Genomic DNA, 19,204 nt, shown 5'->3' on the forward strand with positions numbered 1-19,204 from the left:
GTAACTCATCCTTGTGCATTCACCGCCTAGTGGCTGTGTCCTCAGGCAAGTCCCTTCATCAGTGTGCCTCCTTTGCCCCCTCTATAAAATGAGGTTACAAATTAGAACGAACTCAGAGTTGTGGGACTTCAGCAAATAATACTTGTGATGGTCTTTGTACACTGGCTGGCACAGAACAAACAATCGGTGGTAGTTAATGTCGCTATGGAAACCCGCAGGCATTAGATAAATATTCACCATTACATGTATGAAGCCAAACTTCTATGAGTACCTAGAAGAGAGCGAACAGGAGGAAGGAGAGGTTTGAAGGGGGCTCCTGAGCTAACTGGGGGGCCAGGGAAGGAGTTTCAAAAGTGGTGCTTGAGCCATTCAGTAGTTTAACTATAAATAGAAGTTTGTGAGCCAAAGGAGGCGCTGGTGGAAGGGCATACCTGGCCGGTGGATCAACATGTGCAAAGGCTGGGCGGGAAAGAAGCAGCACATTTTTAAAACTGCATCAGCACATAAAACAATAAAAACAGAGTGGGGAAGACAAGGAGCAAGATGGGCCTGGAGAGAGAGACAGGGCTCTACCAAGCTGTAAAGCCATGAGCCATGAACGAGTTCAGCCTGGGAATGCCGAGTCTTGTTCATGATTTTTAAAGATTAGCCCACGTATGGCATGCTCTTTCCCCGTGAGGGCCAGAGCCAGTAGGCCCTGCATCACGTCAAGGATGCTCAGGATAGAAGACGTAGCTGGCCTTGGGACGCGAAGTCATGGAGTACAAAGCTTCCAGCAGCAACGGAAAACACTGGTCAGAGGGAGAGTGTGGAGGGAGAGGGGGCCGAAGACACAAACCCACAGGGGCCCATTCAAGACGTAGTGGAGTGGATGGATGGGGCCCCTCCACATTGTGAAGCAGGGACTGAGTCGCATTCATCTCAGCACCTCTGCGCCCCTACATTTCTGTGGCAGAACAAACACACACCTTAGCTGCGTGTGAGACTGTAGGTCTGCAGTTAGGCTTCTTAGTGCCTAACTGGGATAGCACCCAGCACAGTCCGAACTCCTGACATGTCTGTCCTCCCCGCACTGCCCCCCCCAACGCCTCAAACTTCTTACACACACTCAAGTCACTCAGAGCCCGAGATGTCCCAGAGCAGACAGAGGTTCTGGCCTTCAGCTGTGCTTCCTGGACGAAAGAGCCCATGAAAGAGGAGGCAGACAGACTGGAGCTGGAGACGCTCAGGGAGCTGATGAGACTCCAGGGGGAGCAGGGCTGTGGACGAGTGGGGGCCGGCAAGGTCTTCTCCTGCCCCGGCAGGACCGGGGGACAGGTTCAGGCAGGACAATTCCAGGCACAGCTAAGCACTGAGGCAGGCGATCCTCCCTCTGCTCCTGTGGGTCCTGGATGCAGATTGGCCCCTTTAATTGGCTCTCTCGGGAGTCCTTTGCGCCTCTCACTCAACCTGTCCTCCCGGGTCAGACCTGTGCAGCAAAGAGGCCTTGGATAGCACAGAGTTTCGCATCTGCGGTGTAAGCAGATCTTTGCTCATCTAGCATGTGTCTGACTTCTCTGTGTTCTTCTCCCAAGACTAAGGCTCAGATTTCACTTTCACATTCTTTTGCCTTGGGTCTAAAAACACTTTCTCTTTCAGTGGTGGGGGTGGGAGGAATTCGGGGCACAGGAGACCTGAGCTGACCAAGGGAAGCAGACAGTTGCCTCACAGCGGCTGGCCTTAGTCTGCAGCCTCTGGCTTGCTATGTGACCTTGGGCACCTTCCTGCCCTCTCTGCAACTGCATGTCCCCTGTGCACCATGAGGAGCCCCGTGCAGGATCTGAGGGCACGCTCACCTCTGTGTCCCTCGGCCGTGCCGGTCTCTATGGTTCCCATCCATTCCCAGGAAGTGTTTGCTGTGGCTTCAAACAGAAATCAGAAGCTGTGCTCCAACCTCGTGGGATTCCTTGGGCCAGGTTTGAGGCAGCTGCCTCCTTCAGTGCACCCTAGGAAGGGCGTTTACCCCCGGGACTGTCAGGGCGCAGGGTGCCTGGCTTTCCTTCCTGCACTTCTGCGTGTGCCCCTCTTCTGGCAGCTGTTCCCTTGAGGGGGACTGGGGATTTGGAAAGTGGAGGAAGAGGCAGTGAGGGACCGTGCTCCAACCCAGGGCTGTGGCGAGGGGGCAGTGGAGGGGTGGGGGAGAGCAGAGCCTCAGAGGCCAGAGTTGGACAAGGTAGCCATGCAAAGCCAGGAGATTTCTGGGCCCTCCAGCTTCTTCCTCCATTCCCAAAGCCCCAGGGCCCGGGCAGGGCCTCCTCCCCTACCCTGGCTCGAGACTGAGGCTATTTCCTGCCCATCCTCCGCGCCTGCCAACCCTTTCTCCATGCAGTAGCCAGAGGGCAGCTTCTAAACCCAAAATCTGACTGGTAACGCCCTGTTTAATAACGTCCGGTTCCATGCCACACCCTCCTCCTCTCACCGCCAGCCTCAGTCCCGCAGGTGCGATTCTGCCAGCCCTGAGCCTGCCAGCCTCATGCAGCCCCCGTTCCTATGACTCAGGTTGCTGCCCCCTGGAATTCCTTTCCTTCCTCTTGCTCCCAAAGGGTAACCCTGTAGTCACTTCCCTTGAGAGCCCCCTGTTTGTGGCCTCCACTCCTCCTGTGGAGCTCCCATAGCCCCTTGTCCACCCCTCAGCCATAGCCATAAGAGTGTTGCATCAACCTGTGGCAAGTTCTCCTAGGGCCCCTCCTCCCTAGCTCCATCCACTCCTGGCCACATGTCCTCAAGGATGGAAAGGATGCTGATTTAGTCCGTGGCTCCAGGAGCCAGCACAGGGCACAGGGTCAGTAGGAATTCAGCCCCTACACACTACCATCTGGCTCCTCCTTAGTATACCTGCAGCAGTCTTTCAGGATCCACCCTAACTCATAGGAAACAGAAGTGTGTGTGTGTGTGTGTGTGTGTGTGTGTGTGTGTGTGTGTTCTAATGAAGAATAACAAATACTCTATGAGGTTTTGATAACGTTAGTCTCAAGCAGGCAAGACAAATATTCCCCCCATTTGACAAATGGGTAAACTGAGGTCCAGGAAGGAGCAGGGCCTTCCCACATCCTCACAGCACGGCACTAAAGGAACCAGAGCACCAAAACAGCCTGCCAGGTGCCAGGTTTGAGCTGTTCTGAGGCCTGCCCTGTTTGCAGCTCTCTGGTGATGGTGGCTTAGCCGTCCATTGCAGAGGCGTCTTCTTATATCTCTCATCATGACTGAGCGTTCACACAGCCAACCCCACCCACCCTCGGCGCCCGAAGGTACCCACTCCAAGCCGGCCCTCGCTGGCAGCTGCCCAAGACCAAAGCAGAGCAAAGGTCCTCCCACCCCTGGAGAGCCTGTGCAGCTCCCACCCCCTCCGCCCTGCAAATTGGTAATTGCTGTGTGGTCAGACCAAAGGAATTAGACAGGCCCTCTAGGAATTTCATACTGATTTTGCAAATGAAAATGGAGACTTGTCTTTTGAAGTCTAGGCAGCTGTGTCAGCAGGGCAGGTCTGGGACAGCAGGAAAAATAAAAATGGCATATTTCTAGCCAATAGAAGCAGCTGCTCACGGACAATCACGACGGTGCCCGAGACCACCCCTGGCTGATCACCTCCCATGGGGACCTGGCTCCCCCCTCTGCCTCAGTCAGCTCATCTCTAGTTCCCCACCCATTGCGGCCTCCCTGCGTGACGGGCTGAAGATGAGGAAGAGAAGCGCTGTGGGTGCTGCTCAGGCAGAGACCCCTCCCAACCCATCTTTAAACTCACGGTGCACTGCGCAGACACTCACCTTCATTCCCCTTCCGCCCTGTTCATCCTTCTCAGCTCAGCCAGACCCCTAGATTCCTGCACTAAGGCTCAGCCTGGGTTAGAAACCCAACCTGGGAGGCCCCAAACCTCCTGTGCTTTCCTTTTATCATTAGCTATCATTTGGCTTTACAATTACCTCTTTCCCTCCATCTCCTCCATCACTTTGAAGTTGCTCCAAGTTTATAGCTGAGCGTAGCTTGGTCTAGAAATGCTTTTCTGGGACTTCCCACTACCTGTTGCTCTCTTTTCCCCCGCGGGCAGTGTATTCGGTTAGGAGGTCAGGGACGGTTCCTAGAGAAACAGGAAGAGATCGACAGTAGAAGGAAGTAGGGAGAGCGTGGTGGGTTAAAGCTGCAGAGCCCCGGCCCTGGCACAGAGCCCAGCACTAGGGGACAGTGAATGGCACTTACTTCTCTGAGCCTTGAGCTCCCTGTCAATAAAGTGGGCTCACTAATGCTGTTAGAATACATAAGCTTCCATAGGCACAGTGCCTGAACCACAGACCATTTAGTTTGTTATGCCGTGGTGGGCTGTCCTGTCCTAAGATTGGCCCCCTGAGTAGGACTTCCAGGGCTGAGTAAGACAATTTCTTCTACACCTCATGTCTCAGAAGGATCCTGTGGCCCATCAAGATCCCCCAGCTGGTCTGGGCTGGAGCCTGCAGTACAAGAATCTGGGTTTTTGGTCTCGCTTGGGTCTCTCTGTACCAAAAAACTGAAAATCAAGGGACCCGGCTTCCCCTCAAAGGCAGACCCCACATGAACACCTTTCCTGGAGACCCCCCCGCTCTGGGACAGCCCCAGCCATTAGCCTCCCTGCCCGGCAGAATATTGCTGTCATCATGTGGGTGGCTCCGGATTTATGAGCATTTCCTGGCACGACTTGAAGGACAGAGGAGGAACACTGAGATCTTTAAGGGTGGTCTCTGGGTGGAGCAGCCAGGCATTCAGAGATGAGAAGGAAAGGAAGCTCGGTGAGTCAGGCCTCCCCATGCCCGCCCAGGAGAGCGCTGAGGAGCCAGCCCCCGCCTTGGGCAGGAGGAGGATGTGGGCCGCTCTGCTACGTCCACCTGGCAGCATCCTGGAGCGGGGGCCATCTGTACTCAAACCTGAGTCTGCAGTTCTTGTGAGGGTGGCTGGGCCATAAACAGAGCGGTGGGGCAGATCCTGAGTGGTCATCTGGAAGAAGCGGGGCTGCCAGGCCTGGAAGAACATCTGGCATATAACTACTTGTTCGATGGACGTTTCAGTTGGTCCCTTTCACAGGTGGGTAAACTGAGGCCCAAGGAAGGAAAATGACTTGCCTGTGGCTTCACAGTGAAGAGTCAGATGGTAGCTGGATCTCTGCCTCTCTCCCAGCCCAGAGCCAGGCTCTGGCTCCAGGAAGCCTCGTGTTTATTTGGCTGCCTGCTGCTCAGTAGCCTCATGTCCGGAGACAGGATTCCATGCCGGAAGCCGGGAAGACTCAGAACACTGAGCAGGAAGCTGGGAAGTAGTCGGCACCGCTTTGGTGCTGTCAATGGGGCAAAGAGAATAAATAAATAATAGCACTGGAGCCTGGCAGGCTCTAACCTTTGAGTCAGTGTCCCCAAGCCAGAGAAAGCTTCCTGTGAAGCGGAGCTGCTCTTCGCCCCTCCCTAGGGTGCTGACAGATGAGTCTACCCCAGTTCCAGAGCAAGTCTCCACTCAGTCCATAGCATGGCGCATACTGAGTCCCAGTGGCGAGAGGCTCTGGAAGAGGCGCCTGGGACAGGGGACACTCTGGACTTCTCATTCATTTCTTCATTCATCCGTTTGATCTGCAAGTATTTCTCCAGCATCTCCTCTGTCTGTGTCTGGCACTGGATTTGCGCTGAGAAATCAGTGAAGACTAAGGGAGTGTCCATGTAGTGTCCACTGTCTGGGCGGGGAAGCACAGGCACTACACTGTGACAAGATGGGAAATGTCATGGGCTGGGAAATGCCAGGCACTTCATGGCTTAGGAAGAAGATCCTCCTGAAGGAGGGAGCTTCTGCAGCAGGGCACCACAAGACATGTGTATGGGGCAAGAGAGGGACTTCTGGGCAAAGAGGCACATAGGCAAAGGGCCTGGGGCTAGGCATAGTTTCCCTCAGCTGGGCAGAGTGAGCACGTGGAGGCCATATACCAGGCAGATTACTTGGCACTGGGCTCCAAGAGCGCAGTCTGACTTAGGCTCCTACATCCCTTCTTTTTCCAGCTGACTGCTCAGGACCAGGCCCCACCATGCTGCTGATGTCTGCCCTTCTTCCCAATGCTTTGGTGGAGGTGGCTTCTCAGTGAGGACCCAGTGAGGGCAGAGGGAACCCAGGACCTTTCAGGTGGACCTGGGTTGGAATCCCAGTTCTGATTCTCTAGAGTGGGACCCCGAGCAAGAGACCTCACCATCTCCAAGGCCTCAGTTTCTGCCCTTGTCGTATGAGAATCATGACCCTTATCTGGAAGGATTCTAGTGTGATGTGGTTTCCCAGGTCTACAGGGGTCCTTGTAATGTGGCCTGCTCAGCAGCTCCAATCTCACTCCCCATCATTCTCCTTGTTGCTCAGCTCCAGCTACCTGGCCTCTGCTTCTCCTCACATGCACCTGCTGGTCCTCCTTCCATCGCTACTCCATGACCCCTGTCCTGCTGGGTTTGCTTTTTGTAGCATCTATTATATTAGTTCCCCAGAGAAACAGGAACTGATGGAAGGTGTGCATGAGTACATATCTGTATCTGTCACTGACTATACAGGTGTGTGTGTGTGTGTGTGTGTGTGTGTGTGTGTGTGTGTGTGTAGAAAGACAGAGAGAAAGCCTGACAGAGAAAAGGACTGGGGACAAGGGACAAGTTACACTTCCCAAGGCCATACCCTAATGACTCCTTCCCTTCAATTAGCCCCACTTCCTGTTTATCACTTTCCAATAATGCCATCAAATTATGATGATCCATTAATGGATTAATCCACTGATGAACTTAGAGTCCTCATGAACCAGTCACCCTCCACTAGCAGGCAACCAAGCCTTGAGCCCATGGTCTTGGGAAACATTTTAGAACCAAACACCACACAAGCCCGCCATCTGCAGGGTGGACTGGCAGTGGGAAATCCAAGGAAGCGTTGATGCTGTTGTTCCATTCCAAGGGCAGTCTGCTGCAGAATTCCCCCTTCTCTGAAAGGCTTCCTACTTTTTCCTTTAAGGCTATCAACTGATTGGATAAGCCCCAATCACATTATGGAGAGCTATCTTCCCCTCCTCAAAGTCTACTGATTTAAATGTCAACCTCATCTGAGAAAATTTCTACATAAAAACATCTAGAAAAGTGTTTGACCAAATCTGGGACCATGGGACCATGGCCCAGCCCAGGTGATGCACAAACTTAACCATCGTAAGTTTACCTCTTGTCAACTTGGAGCCCATGGGCACTGCCTCAAACCACACTTACTCTTCAAGTCAATACAGTGACATGGGTGGAGTGTGGCCTCACATGATGCACACAGTATTGTGTACAACCAAAAATGTACTAATCCTTCCCCAGAAGGGTACAAAGTCCTTGTGTTGGCTCATTCTTCACCTTGATATCCTGTAACTCAAACACTATGATGTAAAGTCAGTAAGACTTAAATCCTATAATATGAAGTCAATATATCTGTTACATGATAAGGGAGTAAGAGAGGGAAGAAAACAAAATATCTGAGATATACACACCTGCTCACACACATACACAAACAGCTTGATAACAGAATAAGGAGAAAACCTCGTGACAGTTACAACCCTGGTTCCCATAACTGATCCCATGCGGTGATAGCTGATATTTATAACCATCTTTGTCCTCCACCACCATTCTGTGTTCCCTTGGTCCTCAGCTAGAACCTAAGCTGGCCGTGGTCCTGAACCTGGCTGGTGACCTAAATAAACTTCAACCTTGAAAGGTCTGGGCCACTTGTAGATGTTGTCGTTTCCAGTTGACTTTATCACAGGACATAGCAGTGCTGACCTGCCCTCGATCTCCTATATTCTATACACTCTCCCTGCCTCCACTGTAGAGGAGCAGCCCGTTGCCCCCCGTGGTCAGGACCCAAAGCCAGCCTCCCTGTCGGGGCTTTGTGGTCTCTGGACTTGGGCCTGAGGGTCCAGCATGGCAGGAGGCAGTCTTAGCTCCAAGATCCGCGGAATCATTGCTGTGTCTCCAATGGCTAGATATCGATGTTCTACTAATGACACTGCTTATTCTCTGTACCCCCAGCAGGAGAGCAGAGCTTCTTGTTGGTTTTGTGTCCAGCTAACTCCCAGCTCCTGACCCACAGGAGGTGCTCAGTGAGCATGGCTAAATGGCTTGGGGACCAGGGCAGGTTGGTGGTGGTCATTGACCCACCTCAGACCCCAAGCCTGAGAGCCAGGCCTCTACCAAGAGGCCCCTACCAAATCTCCTTCCTGGAAGAGGGGGTCCTGCTGCCTTCGGCTCACAGTGCCATTACTGGGCCATCAAATACCCGTCACAGAGTCCAGCATTCCAGCCCATCCAGAACTGCTCTGGAACAGTAAACCTGTCCCCACCCTCCTGGCGCCAGCCTCACTCCATCCTAAGGCCACATTCAAAGATGTACTTAAACTCCCAGCCCACACTCGGCAGACGCCATGGGCCACCTTGTGCCTGGCGAGCCTTGGCAAAGGGGGTTGTTAGGATGCACGGGGGCTCTTGCTGGCCAGGCTTCCAGGCTGTCGTCCGGGGGAGTGAGGCAGCTCAAGCTTTGGCCTGGTGTTTGTTATTCCATGTCAAAGCCTTATCATAAACATTATCCTAGAGTAGGCCACCGAGGCTCTGAGGCTCCAAGTGAGGAAGGTTTGTTATTCTAAGGTGGCCTGGGAGTCTGAGCAGCACCAGACCGAGGAATGCAGGGTGACTGAGAAGGAGGCAGAAGCCAGGGCCAACACTTCATTTACAGCCTGTGCATCTGTCCCCTTCACAGTGATGGCAAGGGACACTTCTTCCCTTAAAATGAGCCCATGTGGTTGGAAACCACACACTAAAAATCCACCACACTCTAAAAATCCACCACACTCTAAAAATCCACCACACTCTAAAAATCCACCACACGCTAAAAATCTACCACACTCAGATCCCTGCTGAGAAGCAGCTGAAAGGCCGTTTGCAGAATGAATGAATGAATCAATGAATGAGCATAGCTTCCCTCCTGTCAGAACCACCAAGAATGCTCATGAATGAGGACATATTGCTTTGAAGTCCTGGTCCTGGTTGTAGGAACCTGGTGTGGACCCAGATTGGTGAATTTCAATCCCCAGCTCTGGCCTTTACCAGCTGTGTGGCCTTGGACCTGACTCCCCTCAGCTTCCCTTCTGAAAATGAGAGCACCATCCCTACTGATTGTCTCCTGAGGGAACAGAGGGAGGCCCTAGTGAGCAGTAGTAACTCAGAGAAAAGGTTGTAGAGCTGATGCAAATGCCCATCTCACCCTTCTCCAGCTTTATCATTTGGCAAGATGCTTAAACTTTCTTTGCTGCCTTTTTCAAAAAAAATCTTACCTCAGAGTTACTGTAAATATTAAAGAATTAATTAGCTTAAAAAGTTCCTGACACATAGTAAGTACACAATAAACTAAGGAGCCCAGCAATGAATGGATGAAGATACCTACAAAGGGTACAGATTCCAGATCAGCATCCTTCCTTTTGCAGTACCTCCTGAGGGGTCACCCTCATCACATGAAAGAGGAGAGGAGACAGAGGTCTCCTGAGGAGAGCCAGGGAACAGGGACAGTTCAGTGAGATAAGTGCCACCGGACCACTCTGCGCACAGGGGTCTATGGAGACACCAAATCCCATCCAAGTGGACGGAGCCAAGTGTGACAAGTTTCAGGCCTAGTTCTGTCACTCTTCAGATGAGGCACACTGCTGAGCCTTTTAAATGGCCTGGCCATAATTTCCTGTCTGCAACACACCAATGCTAAATACTCCTGGCTATTTCACAGAGGTCTAGAAAGAAAATGGGCATGACGGTGGGTGTGGAGGAACATGGACCGTGCCAGTGAACATCTGGAGATCCTACCACAGCCATTAGTCTGGGGCCCTGCAGAGAGCTCTGGGTTGGGAGTTGGGGTACTGAGACTGAGCCCCTCTGCCTCCATTCACAGTGTCGTCTTGGGCAAGCCCACCTGCTCAGGAACCTCTGTTCTGCTCTCCTCTTTCATATGATGAGGGCATAAGATGACATCAATGATTCTCGAACTGGATTCCAGAATATTCAATCACGAGCATCCCTGCTACAGGGAACATTGACCTAGCCTAGCTACAGGGCTCTAGTCTGGCTCCCTACATCACCAGCCAAGTTACCATTTCTATCTGCTCCACATTTAGAGTTCCAAGTAAAGCTCCTTTGGAAAACAACAGCAACAGGAAAGGATTCCATGACTAAAAATGGTTTGGACTCCTCTGGAGCAGATGACCTCCAGAGTCCCTCCCAGCTCTAAGCTCTAAGCTGGGAAGGTTTGGGTCTATTTTCTACTAAGTTTTATTTAACCAACACATATTCAGCACTTACTACATGCCAGGACTACTCTTAACACCCTACAGATTGTAATATACTTAATCCTCTACAACACCTCCCCACTGCGTGAAGGTCACATGACTGCAGAAATGACTCCATGAGTCAAGAAGGGTCCAAGGAAGCCCTTTCCCCTGCAGCCAGGTCTTCTGACACCTAGGCCAATGACCTCACCGCAGGTCAGGTAGTACTTTGCCCAAACAGAGGAGCAGCCAGGAAGGTGTGTGCAGAGGCCAGGTGTAGTTGCCGGAAGTTTGTGTGTCCAAGGCCCTCAGAGGAGGAGAGGGGATCACTTTGACACGGTCACTTTCATACAAGGCATGTGCCGTGTGGGAGGAAGTGCCTGTTGCCTTAGCAATGTCCAAAGTAACAGGGCCACTGCCTCCTGTAATCCATCCCCAGTCACCATGCTGCCATCGACACCCTGCACCAGATGGCTGCAGATCAGATTTCAGCGGTGGTGGCCAGAGCCCAGGGACCTGGAGAAGGCTCCAAGGTGGGGTGGGGGGTGGGGGGCTCTGACCTCATCTCTAGCCAGCTCATTAGGGAGAGCAGCCTAGGCTTCTGCATCCTGCACATCCAGCTCTCCTGCCAGATGCTAACAAGCTGGGAGGGGATGGGTGGAGTGGCTCTCACGAGCACAAGCTTGGCTCTCTTGCCTATGTCAGCAATTTGGCCGGGTCATGCATACCTATTTGAGGAGCTTTTTTATTCAGATTATGTGTCTTGCTTGGAATTTCTGCCACATGGTGGTAGCCTGCCTCATAAAGCAGATAGAAATGCCCAGTTCTAGAGGTTATTCTTAAGAGATTAGCAAGTATCCTGAACTAGAACATGACTGCAGCAGATGTCAAGATACTAAAGGAAAGAAGTGACATCTTCTTTACCTGGTACAATGCTGAAAGCACAGATTCAAGAATAAGTTGCAATTACTGTCTTCAAGAAGCTCACTGAGGGGCTGTAACTAAACAGCAATAACAAGCCAATGTTCACACCATGGTAAAAAGAAGCATAGCACATCAATCACCTGGTGCCAGAATTATGCTGTGTAACAACAGTGGAGTTCACTGCTCATGCAGCTAGGGCCAGTTGGGGGTAGGTTCGCTTATCTTCTTGGCTTACATGTCTGGCTTGTCTAGGTCTCATCCTATGGCAGGCTGACCTATGTCATTCTCAGAGCCATGGCAGAAGTGTGTGAAGCAGCCGTAGCACCCAACTGTTTGCCCTGGTATACCTTGTGTCTAGATGTCCTCCCAATGCCTTATGCAGTCATAGATGGGGCTTTTGTTGAGGTGGCTGGATCCAGTGTAGGATGCTGAGATTAAGGGTGTGTGATTACTAAATTAGTCCACTTATTTGTTTGGCATAGTTCTGAGTATAAATAATGGGGAGGCCCAATCTGGATGTGAGTGCTACCCAATCTAAAGTCTTCTAGCCTGGATATAATACAAGGGACAAAAAAAAAGACTGCCATGGCTGCTTGCTGCTTGCTTCCTTGCTACTTCACAGCTTTGCTGCTTCCTGCCTTCTGCCTGCCATGAACTGTTTCCCCTCTGCACTGCTCCTCTGCCATGCCACCCTGCCTCGGAGCCAGCCAACTGTGAACTAAAACTCTACAAACTGTGAGCTAAATAAACCTTCCCTCACTTAACTTATGGGTGTTGAGTATTTTGTCTCAGCATTGAGAAAAATAACTAAGACACCCTACTTTGTTTGTAAAGATTCCTGATATCCCATTACCTGAAGAGAGTCCAAAATTAAAATGGAAAGGAGCTCCAAAATCCCATGGTGAGGGGCATGGGTGCAGGGAGGTATAAAGATTTCAGGTTATCAATCTATCAGTTATTACCACAGAGACCAGGGCAGTCAAAGGGAGGAGCTTATCCACCGGCCCCCAGGTGGGCCAGAGAAGTTCCTTGGAGGAGAAGTCTGGGTGAAGCCCTGATAGCCAAGTGACATTTGCAAGTGGAGAATAGAGAATGGAGGAGCAGGATCTTCCCAGTAGACAGAAGGGAGTACACAGAGGGTCCAAGGCAGGAGATTTGTTTAAAAAGCGTTGAGTAGTTTAGTACTGGGAGGTATCTTAGTCACTTTGTCTTTGCTGGGACAAAATACCTAACACCTATCAATTAAAGGAGTTTGATTGTGGCTCACTTTTACAGTCCCTGGCTCCAAGCAGAAATGGCAAGGTGGAAAGGCCTGGGTGAAGCTGCTTACCTCATGGTGGTCAGGAAGCAGAAAGGAAAGGGAGGAGCGGGAGGGAACTGTACCTGTCCGGGTCGTGTCCCTGCTGAACTGCCTCTTCCCCCATTTAGCAACACATTTAGCAACTCAATACCACACCCCCAATCCAATCACCTACTGAACACATGAGGCTTTGGGTGCCATTTTAGATCTCAACCGTAACAAGAGCCATGAAGGCCTTGTAAGAAATGAAGTTATTTGACCATGGTGGTGACCAGGTACCTGCCTTGGAGCGCTTCTCAAAACTAGTCCAACGACCTGGAGACAGGAGGGATGCTGAGCATTTTGGACAAGAAAGAAAAAGAGGGAAGCCATTTCAAAAGATGACTATAACCAAAGAGTGTGGGGTAGCATGGTAGCAGGCAGGGGCTTTGCTTTGGATCCAGTGGGAGATCGGTGTGAGCTGAGAGCTTGAGGCCGTGTCATCCAGGGCACTGAGCAAACAGAACAAGCAGAGCCTGAGGACTGAGGGCAGCGGCTGCAGCTGGGAAGCAGCAGGGATGGAAGGCCTCAGGTTGCCCCCTGTCATTTTGCATAGGGATCGCAACAAGCTTCTCCCCACATTGCTGATAAATAACCCACTAATGATCAGGTTCCTCCCTCCCCTTGGCCGAAGGCTTCTGGAATACTTAGTCCCCTGAATCTGGCTCCTGCTCCAGCCTTGTGGACTGAACGAGTGCCTTCCTCTTCCTGAGGCTTAGTTTTTGCATCTGAAATGGAAGTATTGGACTAGACAATCTTCCAGGACCTTTGTACGCTAGGCACCAGGAAAGTCATGGCCCTCGAATGCCACAGCCAGTTGGGCTGCTCAGGAATTGCCCAGGGAGCCTGTGGGAAGCAGAGATTCTGATTCTGGAAGGTGGAGCCTGAGCGCCTGACTTTTGTGCAGCACGCAGCTGACCCTGACACCTAGCAGGTCTGGCTGGGGACAGCTGCATCCCCAAGACCAGGCGCAGTGGCCCTAAGACAGAAGAGTTGAGGATGCATATGCCAGCTGAATAAGAGTGTGGGTTGGGCCTTCATGCCTAACTGGGTTTCTGTTAGTGTTTGTTCCCGTGTTTATTCTGCTTTGTTGGCATGTGTTTTTAATGAATGACCCTGCTTATCCTAGGATGTTTCTAAGCGCACAACACAAAGGAACCGAGAGAAAATCCCACCCGAAACTTCAAACCCAGTCACAGCAGGGTCCTCACTTTGCCCATCATTAGATAAGCTGTGAGACCAGCAGGAGGGTCCCTGTGTGGAGAGGGCTAGAGATAAGAGCAGGCGCCAGTGCTCAGAGTGGTGGACAGGGGAGAAAGTGTGGAAGTGTTCGCTGCACCAGCTGGGGCTGGGTCCTATACCCAAGCCCAAGGGGAGGAGGGCCACTCCCGGAGGACAGCCAGCCCTGAGCACCGCCCTCACTGCCCTTTCTCCCTTGGCCAGGTGCTGTTTGCCCTGAACCAGACCCTGCTGCAGCACGAGAGTGTGCGGGCTGGGAGCCTGCAGGCACCCTACACCACGGAGGACCTCATCAAGCACTACAACTGTGGAGACCTCAACGCTGTCATCTTCAACCATGACACATCCCAGGTGAGGCTCCTCCACCTGACAGCCTCTGGTTCACCAGCTGCAGAGACTCCAAGCCAGGCCCAAGGGAACCTACCTATCCTCTGCAGCCGTGAGAAGCAGGAGCTATGGTTACCCCCATTTATAAATGGGAAAACTGAGGCTCAGAAAAGGAAAGAGACTTGCTCAAGGCCACACGGTTTATTAGCTACTGAGTTATCGACTTATCAAGAGCAGCAGCGTGAGCCAATCTGTGTGAATCTAGAGTCTGAGACTCTGGATGCTTAGCCTGTGAAAGCAGGGAGGGCTCTGAGAGGTTCAGTTCAATGTCTGGTGAAACTAAGGCCCAAGAAATGGAAGCCCACAGTTATTCTGAGGTTGGACTTGGGTCCAGCCCAGGGCTTTCTACCCAGGTCTAAGTCCTAGAGGAAAGATTATCGCCAAGCCAGTAGAGCCCCACGGTAAATTCCAAACACTTTACCCAGCATTCAATGCCCTCTGGGACTTACCTCAGCCGGTCTTGTCCCAGCCCAGGCCTCCCACCCCACAGGCCTTGCTTGTTCTGGGAACCTGTGAAGGTTCAGTTCTTCTGATGCAGCTATTCCTTTTCTTGCCTCTGTGCCTCTACCCAGGCTCCTCCCTCCCCTGGGTCCCTCCCACTTGGCCATGGTCAAATGGTACCTGCTCTGAGACACCTTCCTGGTCCGTGGATAGACATCTGTGGTCCTGGCTTCCTCTGTAGTGGTGCTTGAATAGGCATGCACGCAAGAATTTAAATTAGGCCAAAGAGGCCACTTCCCTTCTTAGGACATTTCCTGGGCTCAACCTCTTGTCTTCCAGCTTCCTCTTCCCACACACATACCAGCGGCACAGGACTCCTCGCTGTCCCAGGAACCCACCTCACTTGTGTTCACTTTCACACTGACAGCATCCTCTGAACCCATTGTCCTTTCCAGAATCACTCCCTGCATCACTCCACCTAAAAAGCCTCAGTTCAGTGAGGACACCGTCTGAACCGCAACCTGACCCCCACTCCCACCCTCTCATTTCTTTATTATGCTCTACTTTTCCCATGGCCTGGAAGATCCTCCCACATGACGGATGCCTGATATGTCCACTAGAAACTACTTATGGTCTGCTCCCTCCTGCTGGATGAGAGCTTCATGAGGGCAGGGTTCAGGTCTGTTTTATTCATTGCTATCTGCCAACTGGCTAGTCTCAGGCCCAGGTAGGACTGGGTGAATAGTAGCTGAATGGATGGGTGAAATCAGGGTAAATGCCAGGCCCAGTGCTATGCAAAAAGGGGTGTGGTGGGAAACCAGAGAGAATGGTCCTGGTGGGGCTCACCCTCTCCTAGCACCACGCTTTGAGCCTTGTTCGGGGGAGCAGCAAGGCCCTTCTAGAGCCTGTGGCAGGGATAGCTAGTTCAGAGGGGGTCACGTGAGGAGGAAAACCACAGACCTGGAGTTGCTGTTGACAGGAGGAGGGATATCCCAGCAGAGAAAGCCACGCCCAAACAAGCCAGAGACAGGGAGCTGGGGAGGGGCGAGCACTCGCTCATGCTGCAGGTGTGGAGGGTCAGGACCCGGATGTTCTGCCTGTGCCTGCCACCCGCACCCCCAGAATATGATCTCCGAGCACAGGGGTGTGCTGTTCATCTCTGGGTCCTCACTGCCAAGGGCACCTGAGGGCTTGGAACGGAGAATGTGTCAGCGAGCCGTCATGGCCTGAGCCAGTGTAGGCTCCGTGTGCTTGGAGCAGCTTAGAAGGTGAAAGAGGAAAGAGCTGGAGGCCTTGCCAGAGAGGCTCAGGACTGCATGGGCTATGACTCGGCACTGAGGAAGTGAGGGGGGACAGAAGAGTCCTGACACCACAAAAGCTGTGGGATTCTCACCAGTGACCCACGTTGTGGCAAGTCTTCACCCCGCATCATCCACTAGGGGAGGGGCCCCACCAGGGGAGGGGCTGGGGAGCTCTTGGCAGAGGGACCCTGATCCCAACTCAGAATGAGCTGGCTCTGATGGGGTTGGCCCTCAGGGATGCCCTATCCAGGCTCTGACCCTAAGCAAAGAAAGGGAGGCACAGGGTGGAGGTGGCGAGCTCAGATGTTCTTTTAGCTAGAGTGAGGCCCTGATTTGTTCCTGGAAGTCAGGAATTGCGTCAGGGGGCTTGCAGCTGCGTCTGTACCTAAAGTGGGAGAGGCGATGCATGGCTTGGGCTACCCAGATTAGACTAGCAAACCAGGCTGCACACAGGCAGCACAGGCAGGATGGGGCCCCTTGCTGAGGGGCAGCCTGGTCCCAGATACAGGAAGGAGGAAAGCCTGGTGTCGGGGTAGCAGGGCTGAACCCCTGGCTGTGGTAGGGCTGCACCTGCAGCTGGAGGCCTAGAAGTCTGTGGGGAGCTGAGGATATGGAAACTGCAGGGCTAGCCACACTGCTCGCAGTCAGGGAGGGCTTTGCACAGTGACTATACCTGATGAGGGTGCAGATGTGGGTGTCCGAGCCAAGCAGACTGGTGGTGGGGTGGGTGGGAACACAGGATTCCTGAAAACATGATTTCAGGTAGAGACAGGCTGCGCAGGGGTAAGAAAGTGGGAGTCGTGCAGAGTCATAGCAGCAGTGATGTGGTCAGAGAGATGCCTCAGGCTACAGCGTAAAGGATGATGAAGTGACCTTTGGAGACCATGGCAAGACATGCTGGCAACACCTCACACGTAGCCTGCCTCTCTTCCTGGCCCATTCATCTCACCTTCTGAAATGACTGTGCTCTGGCCTCATAGCCCCCAGGTCATGCCACTGCCCATAAGCAGCCCATCCAGAAGCCCCCACCCCCATCCTTGGAAGACTAGCTTGGGTCCCCAGCCAACCTGAGATATGCCTTGTCCAAATTCGCGTACTTCTGACAGTGAGATATAGTTCAGGATCAAAGTAATTCACAGATGTGAAGCCATCTCCAGCCATGAACCTCGACTGTCACGGATCACAGACATGTGATCATATTATCAGTGGCCTCCCCTGGATGTCCCCTCATCATACCCCACAGTACTCTTGTGGGTATCTCTGACCCTCCCCCTGAGCTATGGGCCTCATCAAGGGCAACAGACCCTGTTTCAGGATGCCCTTTGGCCTCTGGCATGACACAGGCCCAGACCCACAGACATTCTCAGCAGGTCTCTGCTGAGTGCCTGTGTAAAGAGAAGGGTTTGGTGATATCTGTGTCATGAACAGACCTGAGCACTTGAACACCAGACCTGGCCCAGCCCTGCCCAGGCATCTCCTCGTCACCCCATCCAAGACCTCTCTCTAGGACCCTGGGGACTTTACATGTCCTCTTTAAAATGTTATCAGGTGTCCTGCACTTAAACTCGTCATGGGAGAGTTAAGCCCCCGACAAGCCTAGTGACATCATTAATTTGCTTCCATCCCAGCCCTGGCTCAAACCCAGGCCCCATGCTTGGCACAGAGCCACAGCCCATTAGCATCAGACCTGCAGAGAATGTCAGCCAGCAGCTGGGTAGCCTAAGGAACCTGAGCGTCTGGCCTGACTCCTTCATGGCTTTGAGATTTTTCAACATTTTGGTTCTTGTCCTTTTCAATGTTTTCAGCTCCCTAAGGAATTAGTGGAGATGCATTTTTGTGCCAGAGCATGTTATAGTCATGAAGCGCAGGGGGGAAGGTCATATTTGTCTACAGGTCTTAGGGGCCCTTGTAAGAGGGGAAAGGGAAGCAAAAGTCTGCCTGCCTGGTCTCTGATGGTTCTGACGGCCATCGATTTGTTATCTCCATCTCCACCCCCATCCAAGGCCACCCTTCACTGGCAGCCTGTGACACTGCAAGGGAAGGTGATGAAGCCAGCTCCATCCTTAGGCCAGTAGTGGCGAACCTATGGCATGTGCGTTCTTTTTCTTTTAAGACAAAAGATGTTAATGTATAGGTTGTTTTTTCTAAACTAAAACCTCAGTATTCAAGTTTAATTGCAGCACGGGCACTTGGCAGTAGGTAAGTGGGCTTTGGTTTGCAGTTTGGGCATCCTCTCTAAAATGTTAACCTTCACTGCCCTAGGCTAAGTGTGTAATTGCTAACATTTCATTCAAGACTTCTATTGTGATATGCACTGTGCTAAGCCCTTTCCAAAACTCATTTAGACCCAGCTTTTCCCCTTGTAGGTATCTTCCCAAAAGAGTTAAAATCATCATTGTCTTAGTCACTTTCCTTGTTGCTGGAATAAAATACCCAACCACAAATTAAAGGAAGAAAATACCACAAATTAAAGGAAGAAAGGTTTATTTTAGCTCACAGTCTGTAGAAGTTTCAGTCCAGTCAGCTGGCTCCAAGGCAAGGTGGCATGGCAGAGGGATGTGGCAGAAGAGAAACAGTCCATGGCAGGGCAGGCAGGAAGAAGCAGTGAGTCTTCTTTTCCATATGTATTCTATCCAGGCAACAAGCCTATTTGTTGGTACCACCCGCACCCAAGGTAGGGCTTCCCATTATCCATGCCCAGAACCATACTAAACCACTCAGTGGACTAAATTTGTTGTTACACACCCTTATTCCATATTCACATGCTCTAGATCCAGCCACATCTGAAAGACCTCACCTATGAGAACATGAGGCTTTGTGGAGACATCTAGGTACAAGCTATAGCAATCATACATGCATACCCATGTTTATAGCAGCACAATTTGCAATAGATTGGAAACAGTGCATATGGCCATCAGTAAATAAATGGATAAGGAAAATATGCTATTTACATATATTGGAGTACTATGCTGCCATAAGAAAGGTAAACTTGAGGCACTCATAGGTAAATGGATACAACTTGAGAACATGATGATAAATGAAATAGGTCAGACACACAAGCTAAAATATCAGACAGTTTCTTATATTATATATATATATATAAAGAACATATATACACAAATAAAGAATATATATATGCAAATAAAGAACAAAATTGAAGAGATAGGAATTAGGGAGTTCAACTACTTCCTCAAAATACAAATTCTATTGTTTAAAAATTATTTCAATATATAC

General features: G+C 51.6%; 1 protein-coding gene across 1 annotated transcript in view; it reads left to right on the forward strand.

The window, feature by feature from the left end:
* Trabd2b (TraB domain containing 2B) overlaps positions 1 to 19,204 on the forward strand; it is a 205,211-nt gene that overhangs the window by 151,482 nt on the left and 34,525 nt on the right. The window contains exon 3 of the mRNA XM_005398637.2: positions 14,046 to 14,192. Within this exon, the coding sequence (XP_005398694.1) occupies positions 14,046 to 14,192 (147 nt within the window). The remainder of the gene's footprint in view (positions 1 to 14,045; positions 14,193 to 19,204) is intronic.

This window comes from Chinchilla lanigera, unplaced genomic scaffold, assembly GCF_000276665.1.
Source record: "Chinchilla lanigera isolate Chin_1 unplaced genomic scaffold, ChiLan1.0 scaffold00063, whole genome shotgun sequence".
NCBI lineage: Eukaryota > Metazoa > Chordata > Mammalia > Rodentia > Chinchillidae > Chinchilla > Chinchilla lanigera.